This window comes from Hypanus sabinus, chromosome 25 (genome assembly GCF_030144855.1).
Source record: "Hypanus sabinus isolate sHypSab1 chromosome 25, sHypSab1.hap1, whole genome shotgun sequence".
Taxonomy (NCBI): Eukaryota; Metazoa; Chordata; class Chondrichthyes; order Myliobatiformes; family Dasyatidae; genus Hypanus; species Hypanus sabinus.
Genome location: NC_082730.1, coordinates 13,571,012 through 13,594,646, shown reverse-complemented (window position 1 = coordinate 13,594,646; position 23,635 = coordinate 13,571,012). Strand labels below are relative to the sequence as shown.

At 39.7% G+C, this 23,635-nt stretch overlaps 1 protein-coding gene across 1 annotated transcript; it reads left to right on the top strand.

Annotated features, from left to right (window-relative positions):
- The first annotated feature begins 1,081 nt into the window (after positions 1–1,081).
- LOC132380885 (CMRF35-like molecule 3) lies at positions 1,082–14,419 on the top strand. Its single transcript, XM_059949802.1, has 4 exons — positions 1,082–1,121; positions 7,049–7,381; positions 9,114–9,165; positions 14,323–14,419. The coding sequence occupies exons 1-4, from the start codon at positions 1,082–1,084 to the stop codon at positions 14,417–14,419; spliced, it is 522 nt and encodes a 173-aa protein (XP_059805785.1).
- The last annotated feature ends 9,216 nt before the right edge of the window (positions 14,420–23,635 follow it).

Below are 23,635 nucleotides of genomic sequence, written 5' to 3'. Positions count from 1 at the left end.
ATAAGTGAGGCTTTGGGCCTACTCCGGGGCTCAGATACGGCAACTTAATTTTTGGTTTGGAATGTTGTTGTTGATCGCTTCAATTGTTTGCATGATTAAAATTTCTTTTTTCTTTCTCTTGCACATCGAGTCTTACTTCTATATTTTCATTTTTTTTTTAATTGGGCTCTTTTGGGTTTCTTGCTTTGTGCTACCTGTCAGCAAGCAAGTCTCAAGGTTGTATAATTTGTACATTCTTTGATAATAAAAGCAAGCAAATCTCAAAGTTGTATAACTTATGCATTCTTTGATAATAAATTAATCTTGATTCTTGAATCTTGAAATACCACTTCTATTCACATCCAGGTCATTAGTAACCATTACAACGATGAATGGTAACCACACCAATCCCTGTGTATTCGCTTGTCAAAATCTTCCTATGTGAAAAACATCCTATCTTCTGCTTCTATCACCAAACTAATTTTAGATCCAATTAGCCAGCTCACCTTGGCCCCAAGTGCCTTAACCTTCTGAATAAGTCTACATTTGCCCCTATAACCCATTTAAACTATTCTCTATTATTGTTTATTCCTTTTGTCTTATCCATCTTTCCTGCCTCCTTCTCTTTCCACAGATGCGGCCTGACCTGCTGAGTATTTCCAGCATTTTTTGTCAATATTTTCCACCTAACCTCCTTTCAGCACACCTTAAGGTCAGGTCCTTAATTACATTGGACTATTCTGAATTAAACAGAGCATCTGCTGTTTAACACATGACCCAGACAGCTATCAAAGACAGCAATTTGGTATTCCACTCCACTAGTTTTAAGAAATAACTTATCATAATACAAAATACATAATATCAAAATACAGTCACTAAAAACGATATTTACTCAGCCATTCCTTAATGGCTATTCTTGTAATTAGCAGAGAGCTGGAATCATAAAAATATGAATATCAGAGTACTGTAATTCATTTTGTCACAAGTTCCACCCCATTCCTACAAGTATGCTTCCTGAAACCAGTGAAACTCAGTAGAGTTGTGCAAAGATATAAAATAGGAACAATATCATATGCTTCACAGGATTCAAAAGCAGTAAACCATGGACTTTGTGCTTCTTTACTTCATGATCTCCCTGTCAGGTAAGTGACTGCATCTGTTCTTGAAATCACATTGGTATTTGATAATATGCAAGTTAGATTTTAGTATAACTAGGGACAACTAGAAGAGTCTGCAATTCAGCAGCTAATTTAAAAGGATGGAATATCTTGCGATCACTATCATTCAATCTCTCCACCTCCTGGATATATCGTTTCCTAGAGAATTGGACATATCCAACCATGGAGACATGAGGATAAAAATTAGTGCCTTATATTTCTGGATGTATGTGCAAACTTGTACACAAATCAGCCATCATACTTCCTTCATTACAATATGACATGGTTTCAAATTGCTTTGGGATTTTTTGAAGATGATCCAAGTTTTCCTTACTTTCATCAGCTTTGTGCATCATCTACTCCAGATAGATGTATTTATATTTAAATGATTACATATAAATAACTAAAATAATTATTAATAATTATAAGCTACTTTTATAATTAAATAATTAAAGCTACTTTAAGCACGGCCATGTCCCAAGCAAATGACAAAGGCTTATTGATCATCTATTTTTTAAATCACTTTCTATTTTTTAATGCACAAAGTGGACTGTTACGAGCCATATTGTACAAGTATAAAGCCCGTTTGGTGACTGGGCCAAAATTAATTGCAAAATGTTATGAAGAATTGCGAAATTATCTACTTTTGCAGGAAGCAAAGAAAAGCAGAACATTTTGTGTATGTTTTTTAAGAGGTGAGAGGGTGGTTAAAACTTGGAACTTCCAGAGATCTAAATTGCCCTGTGTATGAAACTGCTCCCATAATTAGAGAAATTTAGGGCCCGAGGAAAGGTGTTTGCAGCAATTTACAAGGATCGACAGGTGATATAAGGAAAACTAATTTAGAAATTATAAAATCTAGGCAAGAATCTATGACCTGCCAGTAAGTTTCTCAGTCCCCATGAAAGCCCATGCATTTAAAGGGTAAACTGAAACTGTTGATTAAAATGCAGAACAGGCTATGAGCAAAACAGCAACAACTTTTTAAACATTTCAAAGTTCAAAGTAAATTTATTACCGAAGTACATATACAGTATTACTCCATATACGACCCTGAGCTTAACTTTCTTGTGGGCATTTACAGCAAATAGAAAGAAATTCAATAGAATCGATGAAAAACCACACGGGGCAGAGAAAGTCAAAAATCCAATCTGCAAAAGACAACAAATTTTGGAAACACACAAAAAAAGAAAATAATGATATTAATTATAGTATCTGTGTAAATCTTCAGAAAGCCACAATACTAAACAGCACTAGAATAGTCCTAAAGTCCCTAGTAATTGAGAAATGAACAAACTTGGCTATTCCTGTATCCCAGGTTTTACCAGCTTAAGCTGAGAAAAAATAAATTGCAATAATAAGATACAATACAACTGATGGATAAATATTAAACATATAAGTATCTGGGATATCAGCAAGCAAAGAAAAAGCATAGATCATAGTGCGAGGAAGGAAAAACTTTTGACAGAATTTAGCTCAAGGTTTAAGAAAATCTACCAATCAGAGCTCAGCAGTAAAAACATAACAAAGACATTAAACACCTTCCATATATCTATATTGATGTATCCTTTCGACATGATACCCTAGTCTGAAACAGATCTGGAAAATTTACAAAGAAAAATAAGAAGAAAGAAATGACAAATTTCAGAAAACGTTATGTACACTCAAATGCACTTAGATTAACACTACTGTGGAGGGAAGGAGGAAGAGGAATAACAGAGATTAAAAACTTCTGAGGACATATTATCATCAATGAAAACAGGATTCAATACTCCATGTGAGCATATGCAATTCTGATAAGAAGTACATACCATTAAACTCAAATGAGAGCAATACACAGAAAAATGAAGAAATTATCACTGTTAACTAATGGAAGAGCATGACCCTTCATGGAACACATGGAACACATGAAACACATCCCCATGATCTGTGCAGACTAGATGTTGACAAGGATGAGTCAAACGCCTGGCTCAGAATTAAAGACCTCTTCCCAGAAACAGAAGGATTCCTTGTGGTAATATAGGACCAAGTGGTTACCACAAAAACAAAACAAAATACATAATAAAAGAGCAACAAATTCAAGATGATAAATATAGAAAATGTCAAGAAAAACCATAAATAATCCAAAACATTACAGGATCCTGTAGCAGTTTAACTCAGTCTGATTACTTACACAGGCACAATCAAGTAGCAAACATCATTCATCATAATCTTGCTTTAAAATACAAACATAAAAAATCATCCCTTACAATAAATACAAGCCTGATCGAGCTTTCAAGTCAGAATACCAAAAATTATATTACGACTGATCCATTATTACAGATAGGACAATCCATAATAACCATCCAGATATAACAATACAGGATAAGCAAGCAAGAACAACCTGCTTAATAGATATAGCCATTCCAAACACACAAAACCTACAAAAATCAGTAAGTGAAAAACACCAGAAATATGCTCAATAAAAAGAGGAAATTGGAAGATAAGACTTTGGGACATGAACAGAGTATACATTGTCCTAATAGCAATATCTACAACTGGTTTCATCCCAAATACACAACACAATAGCATTAAAGAATTAGGGCTACACTGCAATTTCTATACAAATCTTCAGAAAGGCACAATACTAACCACCACTAGAGTAGTCCAAAAGTTCCTAACAATTGTAAAATGATTGTGCTTACCTCTGCCCGCACTTCAGGTTTTACCAGCGTGAGCTGAGAAAAAAATGTTTCTGTCATAATCATAAATAAGCAATAAATATCAAGACCAGTAGAATCCTTAAAACTGAGTCCATCGATTGTGGAATTAGTTCTGTGATGGGATGTGTGAGGTTACCCTCTCTGATGTTCCAAGGGTAATAACTGGTCCTAAAATGGATTTTTTATTTGAATAGCACTTTTAACATAGACAGCACCATGAGGCACCTCACAAGATTAAACAGCTAAGATGCTGACACCAGGCTATGTGATGAGATGTAAGAAGTGAAAGCAGAAATCTTTTTGCTCAGTTGGTCAGGTAGTATCTGTGGAAAGAAGGAACATTAATGTTTTAGCTTCTAGGTCTTTTGTCAGTCCCTTCTAGGGTGGACACAAGAGAGGGCAATACACCAAATACTGCAGGTACATTTTACATCCTGAAATCTCAACTGTCCATTATCCCCCTTAGATGCTGCCTGAAGTACTGAGTCCCTCCAGTGGTTTGAATGCTCCTGCTGGGGTAGAGCCTGACGTGTTAATTGCTTCACTGTCCTCTGACGCTCCCTGACCAGCAGGGTGGTTCCAGCACTTCCTGCTTATATTTCAGAATTCCATCATCTCCAGTGCTTCTTTTTTTGCTTGATTTTCCTCTGCTGACGTGGGCAAGGGGGTCTTATGGACAGCTTAAAAGGGGAGAGAGTTGGAGATGAGTAGAAGGGCAACAGTTGAAGGCATGCCTGCAGTATTAGAGGGTCAAGAGGCCGTATTTAGAGGAATGCAGAGATTCTGGTTGTTAAAAGGCTTGAGATTCTGGAGATGGGAACAAGGCAAGATAACGCAGTAAAATGAAAGCAAGGATCAGTACTTCGAAGATACTGTTTAACTAGAAAAGATCGGCAGATTGACATCTATCACAAATAGGATTTATATAAGAATAAAAATGAGCCAATTTATCCTTGGACATATGGGCCCTATGTACGACCTTAAACTGTATTAGTGAATGTTTGGCACATATAGATGATGTATTAACTAATTGAAGAATTCTATCCCAATTCTCAATAGGAATAATAAGGTTAAGCTCTCTTTCCCAATCATTTTTGTCTTATAAAGGGGCTCTGAACGTATCTTCATAATTATATTATAAAGTTTTGATATAAGCCCTTTCTGAAAGGGGTTTAATTGAAACAAATTCTCCAAAATACCTGAAGACACAAAATTTGGAAAAGTAGGAAGTACAGTATTTAAAAAATTCCTAATCTGTAAATATCTAAAAAAATTAAATCAAGGCAAATTATATTTATTAGATAATTGCTCAAAAGACATAAAACTATTATCCAAAAATAAATCAGAAAATCGTAGTAATCCCTTAGTCTTCCAAGCCGAATAAGCTTGGTCTATAATTGAAGGGTGAAAAAAACAATTGGATACAATAGGAATATTTAAAACAAACTGAGTCAACCCAAAAAATTTCCAAAATTGAAACCATATACGTAAAGTATGTTTAACTATCGGGTTGTCAATTCGTTTCGGCAATTTAGAAAGAGCAAAAGGGAGAGAAGTCCCCAAAATAGAACCCAGTGCAAAACCTGGTACCGATTTAATTTCCAGGCCAATCTTTCAACCAACATATCAAATATCTGATATTAACTGCCCAATAATAAAATCTAAAATTAGGCAATTTTAACTTATATGTTCTGGTTGTGTCCGCTTTTGAAAAAATATTGGAAAGATATTTTTGACATTATCTCTGTGGTATTGAACATTGATTTAAAACCCCATCCTATCACCGCAATTTTTGGTTTACCAATGATGGACTCACTTCATTTATCTTATTCCGCCTGTCAAATGATTGCATTTCTTACACTAATGGCGAGAAGATCTATTTTGTTGAATTGGAAGGAAATTAATCCTCCTACTGTATTTCATTGGTTTTCTCAAATAATATGTTTAAATTTAGAAAAAATTAGAAGTGGTGTATTTGACACTTCTACTAAATTTGAAAAGATATGGAGACCATTTATTCAATATTTTCATATGATGTAATAGGACCCTGTTCCAGGCCCATTTGATTTTCCAATTTTGATTTCATATATGTCAAGAGGATCAGAGTTGACAACACTGATGATTTTGTATTTTTGTGAGATATTATAAACAGCCCTTTATTTTTTCGCTCTTTTTTATTTTCTCTTTTATTTCTTTTTTGTTTTTTTTCTTCTATTAGTTATTAGATTTTTAGATTAGTTTTGTTTGCATAATGAATTTTTTTTCCTTTTTATTTTTTCTTTTTATTCTATATTATGATACCCCCAGCTTTGCCTTGTCTATTTGTATATTGTATCTTTTACGATGTGGGAATACTCATTTATACTGTAATCATTGCTTTTGTAATCTTTTATAGTTAGTTGAAATATGTACATTTTGTAATCCCATTATCTATGTACCAATTTTATTTTGTTGTTATTAATAATGATAATAAAAAGATGGAAAAAGAAAAAGAAAAAGAAAGAAAAGATCAGCAATTGCAAAGATGTCAGGTAATTGGAGCTTGGTGCGAGTTAGGACACAAGGACCATAATTTCAATTGCTCTTAAGTGCTCAAGTGAACACTCAGAGTTATGAGACAGAAGAGCTTCTGAAGGTGCTGGAAATCTTGAGCAACATTCACAAAGTGCTGGAGGAAATTAGCAGATCAGGCAGCTTCTATGCAGGGAAATAAACAGTTGACATTTCAGGTGGAGACCCTTCACTAGGACTGGAAAGAAACGGGGCAGAAACAAGAATAAGATCACGGGAGGAGTGGGAGGAGTGCAAGCTGGTAGGTGATAGAGGAATCCATATGAAGAGATAGGTGGGGAGGGAGAAGCTAGGAGAGATGAGGGGGAAAGGGTAAAGGGCTGAAGAAGAGATGTGGATCATGGAATAAAGGGGAGGGGATGGGGAACCACAAGGAAGTGATGGGCAGGTAATGAGGGTGGGAGAGGAGAAGAGAAGGGATGAATGGGTAACCAGAATAATGATGGAAAATGGGGGAAATAAAGGTGGGGTAATTACCAGATGTTAGAGAAATCAGTGCAAAATGTAGGCTGTTTATTTCCTTCCATTGATGCTGCCTGATCTGATAAATCATTCCAGAAATTTTCATGTGCTACTGAGTTATTAATCTGTTGCAATTATTATACTTTAACATGTCCATTGTATTTTCACATTGAACAGTTGCAAATGCTACTCTAAGAGGACCACAAGTAGTAAATGGAAATGAGGGAGATTCAGTCCAGATTACCTGTACCTACCACATGCATTACCGCAACTATCAGAAATACTGGTGCAAAGGCAGGAGCAGGTCAGCCTGTACCATTCTGGTAAAAACTCAAGGCTCTGAGAAGACAATCTCTGAAGGCAGGATAAGCATTAAAGATGATAAAAGAGCCGGGGAGTTTACAGTCACAATGGACCAGCTAACTCTGAATGATCAAGACATGTACTGGTGTGGAATTACGAGATTTTTGATGGACCTGCAAACTCCTGTAAAACTGGACATCTTTGAAAGTAAGGCTTGAACATACTTCTGTAATTATTCATGCTTTTTGCATAGACTGCTGCATGGTTTAATGCATAATTTGCTAAATTGTTCAAAGCTTTCAACAGAATTGTATTGTATATATGAGCAGAGAAAGGGCAGTTCATATTTAATTTGAAAAGTGTGAGGTGTTGCATTTGGGGAGGTCAAATGTAAGGGGAAAATACTGAGTGAATGGCAGGACCTTAAGACCATTGATGCACAGTGGGATTTTGAGGTCAAATCCATTGCTCTTGAAAGTGGCAACATCAAAAGACGCCACAGTAACATCACGGTTAGCACAACGATATTACAGCTTGGGGTGTCAGAATTCAGAGTTTAATCCCAGGGTCCTCCGTAAGGACACTTCTTGTGGGGTTTCTCCAGACCTCCCAGATTCCTCCCACACACAAATACGTACTGGCTAGTAGGTTAATTGGTCATTGTGATTAGGTTATAGTTAAATCGATTGCTGGGCGGTGCAGCTCAAAGGGCCTAAAGAACCTGTCCTATGCTGTATCCCTAAACGAAAATAAATAACCAGGATGATAAGTAAGGCATTTAGCATGCCTGCCTTTAGCTGCCGGGGTACTGAGTATAAAATTCTTGGAATCATGTTGCAGCTGTATGAAAGTTTGATCAGGCCACATTTGGAGTTACTGTTTGGTTCTGGTTGTCCCATAACATTAAGGGTGGAGAAGATTTGGAGAGGGTGTCTGGGAAGTTCACCATGATGCTTACAGCATAGTGGATATGAGCTATAAAGAAAGGCACATAGCATCTGGGTAACATAAAACTCTCCCTGCACATCTCCCCTAAATTTTCCCCCTTTAGTCTTAAGGTTTTGCCTTCTACTATTTGACATTTCCCTCCTGGGAAAGACTCCATCTACCCTATCTATGTTTCTCATAATTTTATAAACTAATAGATCTTCCGTCAGCTTCTAGTGATCCAGAGAAAACAATTCAAATCTGTCTATTATCAGGTTATAGCTCATACCCATTTATGTTGTGAGAGGTGGTGGTGCAAGCAGGCATGATTCGCTTGTTCATTATGTGCCATGTTGTAAGACATGGGCGATCATGATCCTTCCATGACCGTGATTGTTCTTGGCAAATTTTTCTACAGAAGTGCTTTGCCATTGCCTTCTTCTGGGCAGTTCCTTTACAAAGCTGGGTTGACCCCAGCCATTGTCAATACTCTTCGGCAATTGTCTGCCTGGTGTCATAACGAGGGCTTGTGATAAGCACCCTCTGCTCATACGACCAATCACTGCCTGCTCCCAAGGCTTCTCATGACCCTGATCAGGGGCTAAGCGAGTGCTACACCTTGCCCAAGGGTGACTACAGGCTAGCTCAGACATGGTAGAGACATACTTCCACCTTGCCACCGATAACATTGGAGCGATATTTAAGAGGCATTTAGACAGACTCATGAACATGAAGGGAAGGGAGGAATATGGATCATGTGCATGGAAGATGCAAGTTCTTTCATTTGGCATCATAGCACAGAAACAATGGAATGAAGTGCCTATTCATGTGCTGTACTATTCTAAAAAATAAATAAAAATCTATTAAGAAATTAAGCTATTTCCTATGGGTATTAATTTCATGCCAATATATTTTAAATACAGCACTTGCTTAGTGCAAAGTAAATGGTGCAGCTTATAATAAACATTTACTTGCCCAACCACCTGACAGATATTTCCCTTATTTTTAACAGGTCATCAGTTACTTCCTCCAGTCACAGATTACTTATCAGCACAGGAAATTGGGTAAAAGCAAAATCTTTATAAAATTATACCTTACAAGCACTCGCTGTATATCTGCACAACTGTAATGATGACTGCTGTACATGGGATGATTAATGATACTTCGAGGTTCTACAGGTCAAAATCAGACTCCAAATAAGGATTATTATCACTGTCTTGTGTGATGTAAAACCTGTTGCTTTGCAGCAGCAGAACAGAACAAAAACATAAAATTAATATAATTTACAAAATAAATAAATTGCACAAATAACAGGAATAACAAGATAGTATTCATAGGATTATGGACTGTTCAGAACTCTGGTGATGAAGGGGAAGAAGCTGTTCCTAAATAAGTGTAGGTCTTCACGTTCCCCTGTACCTTCTCCCTGATGGTAGAAATGAGAAAAGGCCATGTCCCCGATGATGTCATCATCAGTAGGCCGCATCTGGAATTTCCAGTTGGTGGACGATTTCCCTCCACGCCGCTCTGGCATATTGGGAAATCATGTACGTTGCCTTCTGCCGGGTGAGTTTTTTTTAAGAGATCACCAGCTCCTAACCCAGCACAGATGGAAAGCGTGCAAGGGAGCCAGCTGGATGAAAAAACTCAGGACCTCTCGCCCCGAAGTCCAGTGCTGATGCCACAACGCCACCAGCCAAGCACCCCAATGATGAGTGATCTTAATAAAGGATGCCACTTTCTTAACGCACCACCTCCTAAAGATGCCCTTGATGGTGGGAAGGTTGTGCCTGCCATGGAACTGGTTGAGTCTACAATCCTCTCCAGCTTTCTGCAATCTTGTGCATTGAAGCCTCTATACCCGGGTGTAATGCAAGCAGTCAGAATGATCTCCACTTTACATCTGTACAAGTTGCAAATCTTTGTTGATATGCCAAATCTCCTCAAACTCCTAATGAAGGAGAGCCTTCTTTGTAGTCACATTAATGTGTTATGAGCAGGATAGAAGCTTGGAGATGTTGACATCCAGAAACTAGAAGCTGCTCACTCTTTCCATCATGACTAGTCTCCTCAATGTGGACTGGTGTGTGTTCTCCCAATGCCCTGTTCCTGAAGTCCACAATTAATTCCTTGGTTTTATTGACATTGAAGGCGAGGTTGTCGCATTCAGCCAACAAATCTTTCTCAATCCTCTCTGCCTCTTTGTCATCATCTAGGATTTTACCTGCAGTGGTGTCATCTGCTTTAGGAAATCAAAGGTTTATTTTAAACTGTTTGAGTCAAGTGAATATTATTGATCATGCAAAAATGTAAAATGGGTGATAGGGAATCAATGTGCTAAATTTCTCCTGCTGATGCCTATGCCCTAATGTTGTGATTATAATGTAAACACTACCAGCACTTGCTGAAACTAGTGCAGCTTGCTGGTTTCAGATGATCTGCAGTTTAATTTGGTGGGACAGAAGCGATTACTTGAAAAGGAAACCAAAATTATTGAGAGACTGACTGAACAACTCAATACTGAATGCCACATCTCCAAATAATGGTGTTCCAAGTGAAAAAAAGTACATTATATCCTTTATTACAAAACCAGCAAAGACGAACGATTTTATACAGCGATAAACAATATTAATGATATAAGTAAATAGGCAGTCAACAAAAAAAAAATCCAAGCCCTGCTCAGTCTCTATCTCTAACTAAACTAACAACACAAAGGGTGAAAATATGACTGTACTCATTTGTTTGTACCACACCCAACCCACGTGGCAAATTATCATAACCCAAAATAAAGCTTGCAACATAAAATACAATACGTACAGACAGAAAATAGGAAAATAGAAACAGTACATGACTCCTACAGGTAGCACGCTAGAAGGAGTTTGGTTACATTAACAAACTAATATTCAGGATTTTGAGCTAGTATCAGTTTAAAAAAGCCCTGAAAATATTAAGCTTTATTGCATTAAATTTAGGCATATTTTTAATGGTCTACCAAGCCATTAGAGAGGTGAATATGGGGAATTCGATGCCACATACTCCTGGGGAGATCCAATCACTGGTTACATTTAAAACTGAGATTGATAGGTACTTAATTAGTAAAGGTGCCAAAGGTTATGGAGAGAAGGCAGGAAAATGGCGTTGAGAGGGAAAATAAATAGGGCACCACAGTAGCGTAGTGGTTAGTGTAGCACAAATATAGCCCAGGGTATAGGAGTTCAGAATTCAATTCTGGCACTACCTGTAAGGAGTTTGTACTATTTCCCCGTGACGATGTGGGTTTCCTCAGGTGCTCCAGTTTCCTCCCACGTTCCAAAGACGTGCTGGTTAGTGGATTAATTGGTCATTGTACGTTGTCCCGTGATTGGGCTCGGGTTAAATAGGTGGGTTGCTGGCAGATTCAGCTCTTTGGGCTGGAGTAACCTGGTCTGCGCTGTATCTCTAAATAAGTTAATCAGCATGATCAAATGACAGAGCACACCTGTTGGACCAAATGGCCTAATTCTGCTCCTATCATTAGTGATCTATGGACTTCTGGGAATAAATATTGTTTATAAAATTTACCAGTCCCTAAAAATTAATTTAATTTATATGGATAGGGTATTCTTATTACAACACTTTTGGCCAATCCCATCAATCCAGTCCCTTCTCTCTTTCAATAGACAAAAGACAATAGGTGCAGAAGTAGACCATTCAGCCCTTCGAGTCTGCACCGCCATTCTGAAATCATGGCTGATCATCTACTATCAATACCCGGTTCCTGCCTTGTCCCTATATCCCTTGATTCCCCTGTCCATAAGATACCTACCTAGCTCCTTCTTGAAAGCATCCAGAGAATTGGCCTCCACTACCTTCTGAGGCAGTGCATTCCAGACCCCCACAACTCTCTGGGAGAAGAAGTTTTTCCTTAACTCTGTCCTAAATGACCTACCCCTTATTCTCAAACCATGCCCTCTGGTACTGGACTCTCCCAGCATCTGGAACATATTTCCTGCCTCTATCTTGTCCAATCCCTTAATAATCTTATATGTTGCAATCAGATCCCCTCTCAATCTCCTTAATTCCAACGTGTACAAGCCCAGTCTCTCTAACCCCTCTGCGTAAGACAGTCCAGACATCCCAGGAATTAACCTACGCTGCACTTCCTCTACAGCCAGGATGTCCTTCCTTAACCCTGGAGACCAAAACTGTACACAATACTCCAGGTGTGGTCTCACCAGGGCTCTGTACAAATGCAAAAGGATTTCCTTGCTCTTGTACTCAATTCCCTTTGTAATAAAGGCCAACATTCCATTAGCCTTCTTCACTGCCTGCTGCACTTGCTCATTCACCTTCAGTGACTGATGAACAAGGACTCCTAGATCTCTTTGTATTTCTCCCTTACCTAACTCTACACCGTTCAGATAATAATCTGCCTTCCTGTTCTTACTCCCAAAGTGGATAACCTCACACTTATTCACATTAAACATCATCTGCCAAGTATCTGCCCACTCACCCAGCCTATCCAAGTCACCCTGAATTCTCCTAACATCCTCATCACATGTCACACTTCCACCCAGCTTAGTATCATCAGCAAATTTGCTGATGTTATTCTCAGTGCCTTCATCTAAATCATTGATGTAAATTGTAAACAGCTGTGGTCCCAATACTGAGCCCTGTGGCACCCCACTAGTCACCACCTGCCATTCCGAGAAACACCCATTCACCGCTACCCTTTGCTTTCTATCTGCCAACCAGTTTTCTATCCATGTCAATGTCTTCCCCCCAATGCCATGAGCTTTGATTTTACCCACCAATCTCTTATGTGAGACCTTATCAAATGCCTTCTGAAAATCGAGGTACACTACATCCACTGGATCTCCCTTGTCTGACTTCCTGATTACATCCTCGAAAAACTCCAACAGATTAGTCAAGCATGATTTACCCTTGGTAAATCCATGCTGGCTCGGCCCAATCCTATCACTGCTATCTAGATATGCCACTATTTCATCCTTAATAATGAACTCTAGCTGTTTCCCTGTATCCCAGCTACATATTCTCTCTCACAAATGCCTATCAACTCCCTTTGCATCTTTTTAACATTAACCAACACTAAGGGGCAGTTTACAGTGTTCAGTTTGCCAATCAGTAAGTCTTTTGGTGATGGGAGGAAACCAGAGCATTTGGGGGAAGGCAACATGGAAACTCCGCACAAGAAGCATCCAAGTTCGGGATTGAACCTCAGTCCATGGAAATGGGAGGTACCAGCACTAACTGCTCCACCATCCTGTCACGAGGTAACATTACCTGTTACTCTGCACAAAGAAAGCACGTGAGAGTCTGATTCACCTCACAGTCCTTCTCTTCACTACACTGTGCAACATGGACTGCAGCAAAGGTTTAGAAGCAAGGCAGTAATCATATCGCATCACTGATCTGGGAAATCAGGGGTTCAAATTCCAACAAATCAGATAAAAAATTAATACTCATTTAATTAATGACATTAATTAAATTGATATAGAAAATAAACTAATATCAAAAAGATATTTTTTGTGAAAATACGTCTAGTTTATCAATGTCCTTTAGGGAAGGAAGTCTGCCAGCCTTGCATAGTCTGGCATATGTATAACTCAGTACTCAAAGCAATGTGTTTGACTTGCAATTTCCCACTCATTGCATGACCTTTACATCTACCTTAGGGGTTCCCAACCTGGGGTCCATGGACCCCTTTGTTAACCGTAAGGCTCTAGAGCATAAAAAGAGGTTGGGAACCCCTGATCTACATGGTCAGCTGATGGCTCATGAGATATAGAAATAAAACATGAGGCATCAATAGTGCTGCCAGGAGTGGTGGTAGAGGCAGATACATTAGGGACATTTAAGAGGCCCTTAGATAGGTCAAATGCATAATGGGTCAATAACATAATGGGCCAACAGCATGATGAGCCTACAACATAACAAGCCCTCAACATATCAGGCCAACAGCATAAAGGGCCTACAATATAGCAAGACAACAACATAACCAGCCAAATGAATAACGAGCCCACAACATAATAGGCCAACAGCCTGCAAGCCTGCAACAAAACAGGCCAACAGCATAGCGAGCCTACAATATAACAGGCCAACAGCATAACAGGTCACCAACACCACAACTATCTTGCAATCAAATACAAATATTGGTTCACACATCCTTCTGTACATGTCATGAATGTTTTTGATTAAACTAGCTGCCTCTTTCCTCACAGGAAAATTAGTTCCAAATACCATTTCATATGGAACATTTTACGTTGGATCTTTTTTGTCATTCTTCTTCTCTGGGGTATAGTGGCCATGAGAATATAGACAAAGAAAACCTGGTAAGGTTTTTTTCAAGTTAATTGTTTCTGTACTTGTAAGTTCATCCTTAAGAACACCTAAGAGCTATTCTTTGGAAACAGCTGTTTATAAATACTTCAGAAATGAAAACACAAAGTATACTTTGTAATCATTTAAAAATGCAATAAAAAAAGTTTAAAAAAAAAGAAATGAAAACACAACACTGTAAATAGACCATAGACTTTAGAAGTAAGCATTTGCCAATTATAAAGTACCAATGGTATTTACATTGTTTCTATTAAAACAATTGTTTCTCAAAGTTTAAATAGCATGCAATGGACTGAATATGCTCCTGCTATGCCATAGTCTTCAATTATTCTATATCTGTGTTGATCAAGATGAGGGAGCACTTTGCTGTGAAACAAGTCCTCTTTCCTTCTTCTTTGATTACAGCTTGACATAACTAATGCCTTTTTAATGCCTCCAACTGCAGATTAACTGTTGACTAGAACAAAGACCATAGAACAGTACAGCACAGTATAGGTCCTTCAGACCATGATGTTGTGACGATCTTTTAAACTACTCCAAGATCAATCTAACCTTTCCCTCCCACATAGCTATTTTTTCTTTTATCCATTCGCTTAAGAGTCTCTTAGGTGTCCTTAAAGTATCTGTCTGCACTAACACCCCTGGCAGCGTGTTCCATGCACCCACTGCCATCTTCTATGTAACAAAAACATACCTCTAACATCCTTCCTACACTTTCCTCCAATCACCTCAAAATTAAACACTTTCCTATTAGTCATTGCCACCCTGGGAAAAAGGTGCTGGCTATCCACTCCATCTATGCCTCTTGTCATTTATAAATCTCTATCAAGTCACCTCTCATCCTCCTTCACTCCAAAGAGAAAAGCCCTAGCTCAGTCAACCTTTCCTTGTAAGACATGCTCTCTAATCCAGGCAGCGTCCTGGTAATCTCCTCCGCACCCTCTCTAAAGCTTCCACATCCTTCCAGAACAGAACATGATACTCCAAGAGTGGTCTAATCAGAGTTTTATGGAGCTTCAACATTACTTTGTGGCTCTTGAACTCAGTCTCCTTCAGTTTTTTTTTTGCATTTTCTCTCTATTTAGAAAACGTCAACATTTTTATTTCTTCAAACAAAGTGCATGACCATACACTTCCCAATACTGTATTTCATCACCATTTCTTTGCCCATTCTCCTAATCTGTCTGACCTTCTGTAGCCTCTCTATCTATCTACCTGCCCTTCATCTACCTTCCTATTGTTCTTCCTAATGAAGGCTAACACACTGTACACCTTCTTAATCACCCTAACAACTTGCAGGGCAACTTTGAGGAATCTATGGACATGGACACCGGGATCTCTCTGTTTCTCCACAGCGCTGAAAGTATTACCTTCAGGTTTGAACCTTCCAAAGTGTATCACTTCACACCTCTCTGGATTGAACTCCATCTGTTATTTCTCAGCCCAGCACTGCATGCTGTCTATGTCCTATTGTAATTTATGACAAACTTTTACTCTATCCAACACCATCAACTTTATGTCACCTGCAAAATTCTCTTGTAAAACTTTCAATAGGATTTACAGGCAGGCTGTCAGTTCCTTGACCTGCTGGGTATCTTGCACTCTCTGGTTTTATTCATTGACACAATAGTATCTTTTAATCAGCATGTGCTTAAATTAATGATTGTTAAGGAGAAATTGATAGCACAAAGCTCGCATTCTGCTTTGCAAAATATGAGTCATTCTTTGTTTTTGTCTTCCAGGGTGTGAGGGTCTGCTACATTACACAGCGGCTCTGTAACTCACCAACACCTTCAAGACTATATAGGCAACTAAAGAGCAAGAACTATCTTCAATGTGTTCGGATTCACCACACACACATTATGGACTGGCCCACGGATGCTGTGCTCTCAAAACCACTGATTGTCTTGCTGCATCTCTGCTCCCCAATTCAAGGGAAATACAGCACACAGGGAAAATGTTGCACGCTGGTGTCGTGCTGTGTAAAATGGAACTTCCAATAATCTCAGTTAAACCCATAGCTGGCCACTGGAAAGCAGAAATGGGGGGAACCAGTCTGTAAGGAAAGTCCAGGGCTATAAACCTACCACCATGTATTTTAGTTTCAATTACACTTAAGGGCACTCCTCAAGTTGTGATGACCACCTTTTGGATTTATTGCAGGAAGCAAAGGAACTTACTTCTCTGAGAGTAAGAGAGCTTCTCAATATGGCCTTCTCAATAGGAGCATCAGTGTAGTTGGTCCCAGCAGCTCCAAGACCTATAATATCAATAAACAATTGAATTTCCTCATCTTGCACCCTGTTTTGTTTTCAGTGGATGGGGGTGGAGCTTCACGACGGCAATACCTCTGTCCCAGTTTCAACCCCTTGTCCCTAATTACCAAAGTGAAATGCTTCACACTTTGTACGTTTTCTGGACTTACAAAATTTCAAATTAGCCTATTTTATATGTTATTTCCTAATAATCTTATCCCTGACTCATTATTCCAATAGGACAGGGAAGTTATAGTAGAGTACAGGAACCGTGGTGTACAAAGGCTACAATAAATCTAGTCAAGAAGAAAAGAAAAGCTTACAAAAGGTTCAGAGTGCTAGGTGATGTTAGATATCTAGAAGATTATAAGGCTACTGGGAAGGAGCTTAAGAAGAAAATTAGGAGAGCCAGAAGGGGCCATGAGAAGGCCTTAGTGGGTAGGATTAAGGAAAACCCCAAGGCATTCTACAAGTATGTAAAGAGCAAGAGGATAAGATGTGAAAGAATAGGACCTATCAAATGTGACAGTGGGAAAGTGTGTATGGAACTGGACGAAATAGCAGAGGTACTTAATGAATACTTTACTCCAGTATTCACTATGGAAAAGGATCTTAGTGATTGTAGTGATGACTTGCAGCAGACTGAAAAGATTGAGCATGTAGATATTAAGAAAGAGGATGTGCTGGAGCTTCAGAAAGCATCAAGTTGGATAGGTCACCAGGAACGGACTAAATGTACCCCAGGCTACTGTGGGAGGCAAGGGAGGAGATTGCTGAGCTTCTGGTGATGATCTTTGCATCAGCAATAGGTACGGGAGATGTTCCGGAGGACTGGAGGGTTGCGGATGTTGTTCCTTTATTCAAGAAAGGGAGTAGAGATAGCCCAAGAAATTATAGACCAGTGCATCTTACCTCAGTGGTTGGTAAATTGATAGAGAAGATCCTGAGAGGCAGGGTTTATGAACATTTGGAGAGGTATAACATGATTAGGAGTAGTCAGCATGGCTTTGTCAAAGGCAGGTCATGTCTTACGAGCCTGATTGAATATTTTGAGGATGTGACTAAACACATTGATGAAGGAAGAGCAGTAGATGTAGTTTATATAGATTTCAGCAAGGCATGTGATAAGGTACCCTATGCAAGGCTTATTGAGAAAATAAAGAGGCATGGAATCCAAGGGGACATTGGTTTGTGGATCGAGAAATGCTTCCCCAAAGGAGGCAAAGAGTGGTCATAGACAGGTCATATTCTGCATAGAAGTCGGTCACCAGTGGCGTGCCTCAGAGATCTGTTGTGGGACCTTTACTCTTCGTGATTTTTATAAATCAGCTGGATGAGGAAGTGGAGGGATGGGTTAGTAAGTTTGCTGATGACACAAAGGTTGGAGGTTTTGTGGATAGTGTGGAGGACTGTCAGTTACAATGGGACATTGATAGGATGCAAAACTGGGCTGAGAAGTGACAGATGGAGTTCAACCCAGATAATTGTAAAGTGGATCATTTTGATAGGTCAAATATGATGGCAGAATATAGTATTAATGGTAAGACTCTTGGCAGTGTAGAGGATCAGAGGGATCTTGGAGTCCAAGTCCATAGGATGCTCAAAGAAGCTGCATAGGTTGACTCTGTGGATAAGAAGGCATACAGAGCATTGGCCTTCATCAATCATGGAATTGAATTTAGGAGCCGAGAGGTAATGTTGCAACTATATAGGGCCCTGGTCAGACCCCACTTGGAGTACTGTGATCAATTCTTGTAGCCTCACTACAGGAAGAATGTGGAAGCCATAGAAAGGGCACAGAGGAGATTTACAAGGATGTTGTCTGGATTAGGGAGCATACCATAAGAGAATAGTTTGAATGAAACTTGGCCTTTTCTCCTTGGAGTGAAGGAGGATGAGAGGTGACCTGATAGAGATGTGCAAGATGATGAGAGGCATTGATCGTGTGGATAGTCAGAAGCTTTTTCCCAGGGCTGAAATAGTTGCCATAAAAGGACACAGGTTTAAGGTGCCAGGGAGCAGGTACAGAGGAGATGTCAAGGGTAAGTTTTTTACTCAGAGAGTGGTGAGTGCGTGCAATGGGCTGCCGGCAACAGTGGTAGAGGCGGATACGATAGGGTTTTTTAAGAGGCTTTTAGATAGGTACATGGAGCTTAGTAAAATAGAGGGCTATAGGTAAGCCTAGCAATTTCTAAAGTAGGGACGTATTTGGCACAATTTTTTGGGCCGAAGGGCCTGTATTGTGCTGTAGATTTTCTATGTTTCTTATGTTTCTTCTGGCCCTTTGAGTCACTCCGCCCAGCAACCCCTGATTTAAACCTAGTCTAGTCACAGGACAATGTACAATGACCAATTAACCAACTAACCTACCTAACTGTTGTGTCTTTGGAATGTGGAAGGAAATCAGGGAACCCGGGGGAAACCCACACGCTCACGGGAAGAACATACAAACTCCTTACAGACAATAGCGGGAAACGAATAACAGTGATGACCATTCATAGCAGTGGCTCTGACTGGCTTCTGCATAATAGCTAATAATTTAAGATTCAAGATCCAGTATAATGTCAATATCAGTATACAAACGTAAATGAGAACAAAATATTTTTTACTCCAGATCCAGTGCATCATAAAAAAATGATAAGATAGGAACTCATTAATAATTAAAATGCACTCTATCTAAGGTAACATAGCTTATATACATAGATTGAAAGTATGTCCATGAAGTGACGCTAGGTGTAGGGGGGTCTGTACATAAGGTGAATCACAGGAAATGATAAAGTAGTGGTAGTTGGAAGTGAGAAGGGGTGGGTAAGTAGGTGAAGCAGATAATCAGCTTCAGAGCTTGGGGGAAGGAACTGTTGTTTTAGTCTGGTGGTCCTGGCGTGCCGGCTTCGCAGCCTCCTCCCTGATGGGAGTGGAACAGACAGTCCGTGAGCAGTGTGGGTCAGATCCTTCATGATGCTTCTGGTGATTTCCAGCACCTCCCCCGTTTCTATGTACTTGATGGTGAGTAGGCTGGTGTGATGAACACCAGTCTACCAAAGAACAGATTAATCAGTCTTCTGTATTGTCAACTGAATTTTTAAAAGCCTTTCTGCCTTTCATTGTGTAATCTAGACTGTAAAATTGTCAAGACTTCTCCTGATCTCCTTTCATACTTTCATGGCACTTACCTGCAAGGATTCCCTGATATACAGAAGGACAATAGAAGATTTCCTTGGAATAACAAGAAATTTAATGTCATGGCATAGTTAATCTGATTCTGATTCTGATGTAACACTACAATAATTTTATGTCTGGTGAGACACAATTACAGCTGAGGTTGACGACATTGGGAAATCAGAAACCACTTCTTCATTCTTTGAAGCAAATGTGGAAGTCACTTTATCCACACAGCACTAAGATTGCTGATGCACCCTGCAAGCTGTTACAGATCTCTGAAGCCCAGTGCTGGGAATTCACTTCATCGTTTTGCATAACGTCAGTATTTCTTGTGTGCCCCGCTTGTAGTCAGTTTAATTAAAGCAGGTCACTTTTGCAAAAGTATTCATTCGTCAATAAAGCAGTTTCTGAATACACAAGGCTTAATAAAAATGGGACTGTGGTTAAATTACTTAATAGAAATAAGTCAGCATAGAATTGTCTTTTTTTAAATATCACCACTTCTTCAAGCAATCTGTCCAAGCTATTGCCGAGTTGACAAGTAGTGAACTTCCTCACTATAGTCACTGTTTTTTTTTTGTTTGTGATTTTGGGGATCTAGGGTTTGCTGCTAAGGACAGAACTTATTGTCCATTCTTTATTGTCCTTGGTTAAAGTGGTGGGTAGCTGTCCAGCTTGAACCACGGCAGCCTTTTTGGCAAAGGTGTTTCCATAGCTGATCAGGGAGATCGAGATACATTTTGAGTTATGATAGTATGTGACTTCAGCTTATGATTCAGAGGCATGATCTGGTGACTCAGAACATAAGTAACTGAAGTTGTCTGTCCCTAATTTAATCTTTAATAAACTTTGATTTTTGATCAAAGTTTGAACATTGATTTCTCTAACTTCTGGTAACTTGAAGAGACAAAGGCTATGGGACTAAACCCAGACAGCAAATCCGGAGCCCCTAAGGTGGCTGAACATCACTGAACATCTTTCCAGTCGTTCCTGCAGCCAAACTGGTTCGAACATATTGCTTCATAAGTTTTCCTTTGGAGTGCACTGGTGAGGCTGACAGGGGGGATCTTGACGACTGGGCATCTCAGGATCTCCATACCTTCTGCCCAGGTTTACGATGATCATCATCACCCATTGTCCTTCGAGACAGACAGATGCCAACCAACCATACAGATAAGGAAAAATTTCATTCAAGTGCAAGTTTAATGGTCATTCAGCTTACGAGAATATCCATGAATACAGACAAACAAAACCATATTACTCCAGGGCCAAGGTACAAAACATAGTACTAACAGCCACACACAGTACAAGGCTCATATAAAATAGAAAGCACAAGATATCAGTAAAATGCAGTCACACAAAAAAATATTTAGTCCAGAATGCTGAGTCCATGGATATTGTAGGCGTCTGCTTTCAAAGACATGAGTTCTGCTAAGGGAACACTGGCGAGCAGCACTGACTCCAGCTTAGATGCCACACCACACTGCCTCTGAAGGAGTGCATTGACTCTAATGCCTCTCTCCTGGGCAGCTGCAATCAGGTGACACTGCTGCTTGAGGCCTAGTCCTGACTATGACCAGACCACACAGCTCTCCTGCCGTCTGCCCCTGCTGTTCAGTATTGAAGTATCAAGTTAACCACTTACTCAAATAATGCAGAACAAAGAGGCTTCCAGAGCTTTCCAGAATTATACTTTGTATAGCCACCAGAGGCATATTAAACTGTTATATGCACATAGGAACTATTTCAAAAATAAGCAAATATTTAATTGCTAGACTGCAAAGAAGATAACAATTAAACAGTCTAATCTAAGAATTAAACTCTAAGAAATAAAAAGCTGGCACCAGTGGTTTTTGCAGACCCAGACGACTTCTTCCAGTTCATCCACAAAGCAGCTTATTCGTCGTCTCTCATGTCTTTCTTTTCTTTTCAAGGTGGTTGGTGTTCTGTCAGAGTCCGTGATCAACAGCTCAAACTACAGTTCTTCAGACTGGCTGCATAGCCTGCTGCTTTGCTATCTCTAGGAACGGTTTGGAAGACATGCACCTTTGGGGAGCGGAGAAGACCCCTGCACTCCAGCAATTCCTCGCTCTTTCTCTCTCTTTTTGATGGAGCCTGTCGATCCTAGTCAGGTTGCGTGTGGGGTGGGGGGCTGCTTGGAGGAGTGACCTGTAAGGTTGTAACATTGAAACTGCAAGTTGCTGGTCTCCACTCTCGCTGCAGGAGTGACCTCTCTCTCTCCCATGATGGAGAGATAGAGAGCCTTACTGAGATACTGGAGTGCTGGGTTATGGACTCAGCAGGTCGGGCAGCATCCGTGGAAACGAGCAGTCAGCGTTTCAGGCCGAGACCCCCGAAACGTTGACTGCTCATTTCCACGGATGCTGCCCGACCTGCCGAGTTCCTCCAGCGCTGTACGTGTTGCTTTGACCCCAGCAGCTGCAGTGTACTTTGGGTTATGGACTGTAGTTTTTGATGGATTCTAGATCAAGATCTCTTTGAGGGGCTTGTGCTGTTGCTTGCATGGTGGTGGGGTGGGGCTTGGTGCTACTGCTGGCAGAAGGGGTGGAAGAAGTGTCAATGTTTTTGCTGTTGCTTGTGCTTGGAAGGGGGCTTTCTGATCTATCATTCATTCTTTGGGGCTTCTTGTTTCATGACTGTGTGTGAACAGTAAGAATTTCAGGTTGCATACTGTATACATTCTCTGATATATTACATTGAACCCATTTGAGGCATTTAAGCAAAACTTTCATTTCCCGTCCTCCACACTGAATGGCTATTTCAAAGAGCAGTCAAGGCAGTCATGTTCTGTTGAACATTGTGAGCCTCCAATGCTGGCACCAAAATGTGTAATGACAATATTTAATCCTTTCTGCCTTGGAGAAGCCAGTTCATCTCTGCAGATGTTCAGAAGCAAATGACTTGGATCAGTGTGGAGCCACACTTCATCGAGATAGAGTGAGTATATAAAACTCCCTTCTAATATAGCATCAGTCAACCGAAAGGACTCTATGACAATTCAGTAGCTGCATGGTCACTATTACTAATTACTTAACGATTGAACTTAAATTCACCAGCTGCCTAGAAGTACCTAGAATTCAATTCCTTGGTCAACATTCCAGGATTATGAATCACTATTGTACTAATTTTACAGAACTGCCATGCTCTGTAGTTTAAAATTCATTATTTTATCAGATCATAGGGTTATCCAGCACAGAAAGAGTCAACTAAGCCTTTGTAATTCAAATGTTCGTGCATATGCTTAAAGTCACAAGCCCTTCAGACTAATCAGTCTATGCTGATCAAGTTGACCACCCGGCTAGTCCCCATTTCCTGTTTTGGACAATATCCCTTCAAGCCCAGGCCCCCCATGTACCTCTCAAAGTGCTTTTTTAAGTGATACAATTGAATTCATTCACTTTCTCTTGCAACATGTATCCACCACCCTCTGCGTGATAAAGTTTCTCCACAGATCCCGTTTAAACCCTTCATCTTTCACTCCGACTCCTTAGATTTCATGAGAGTTTCTACCACCGATACCCCCTTGGGTATCCCAGACTCACCCCAGAGTCGACCCACACACAGTGTGAAAATCAAACTCTTCCTCAGCCTATCTTATCTGGCTCTGAACACTTATAATGTTTAAATGAAAGTGTTTAAAACCTTCCAAGCACAAAGACATAGACAAATACTCTCAAGAAAGAAAATGGACGATTTTTTCAGCAAATATTAAATCAATTCATATCTTTAAAATGCATTGTGCAGGGTTGGAACTATT

Coding starts and splice junctions, on each gene's coding strand:
- LOC132380885 (XM_059949802.1), top strand. CDS start 1,082: ATGGACTTTGTGCTTCTTTACTTCATGATCTCCCTGTCAG. Junction 1,122..7,048: donor CTTCATGATCTCCCTGTCAG/GTAAGTGACTGC, acceptor CACATTGAACAG/TTGCAAATGCTACTCTAAGA. Junction 9,166..14,322: donor TTATCAGCACAGGAAATTGG/GTAAAAGCAAAA, acceptor CTTTCCTCACAG/GAAAATTAGTTCCAAATACC.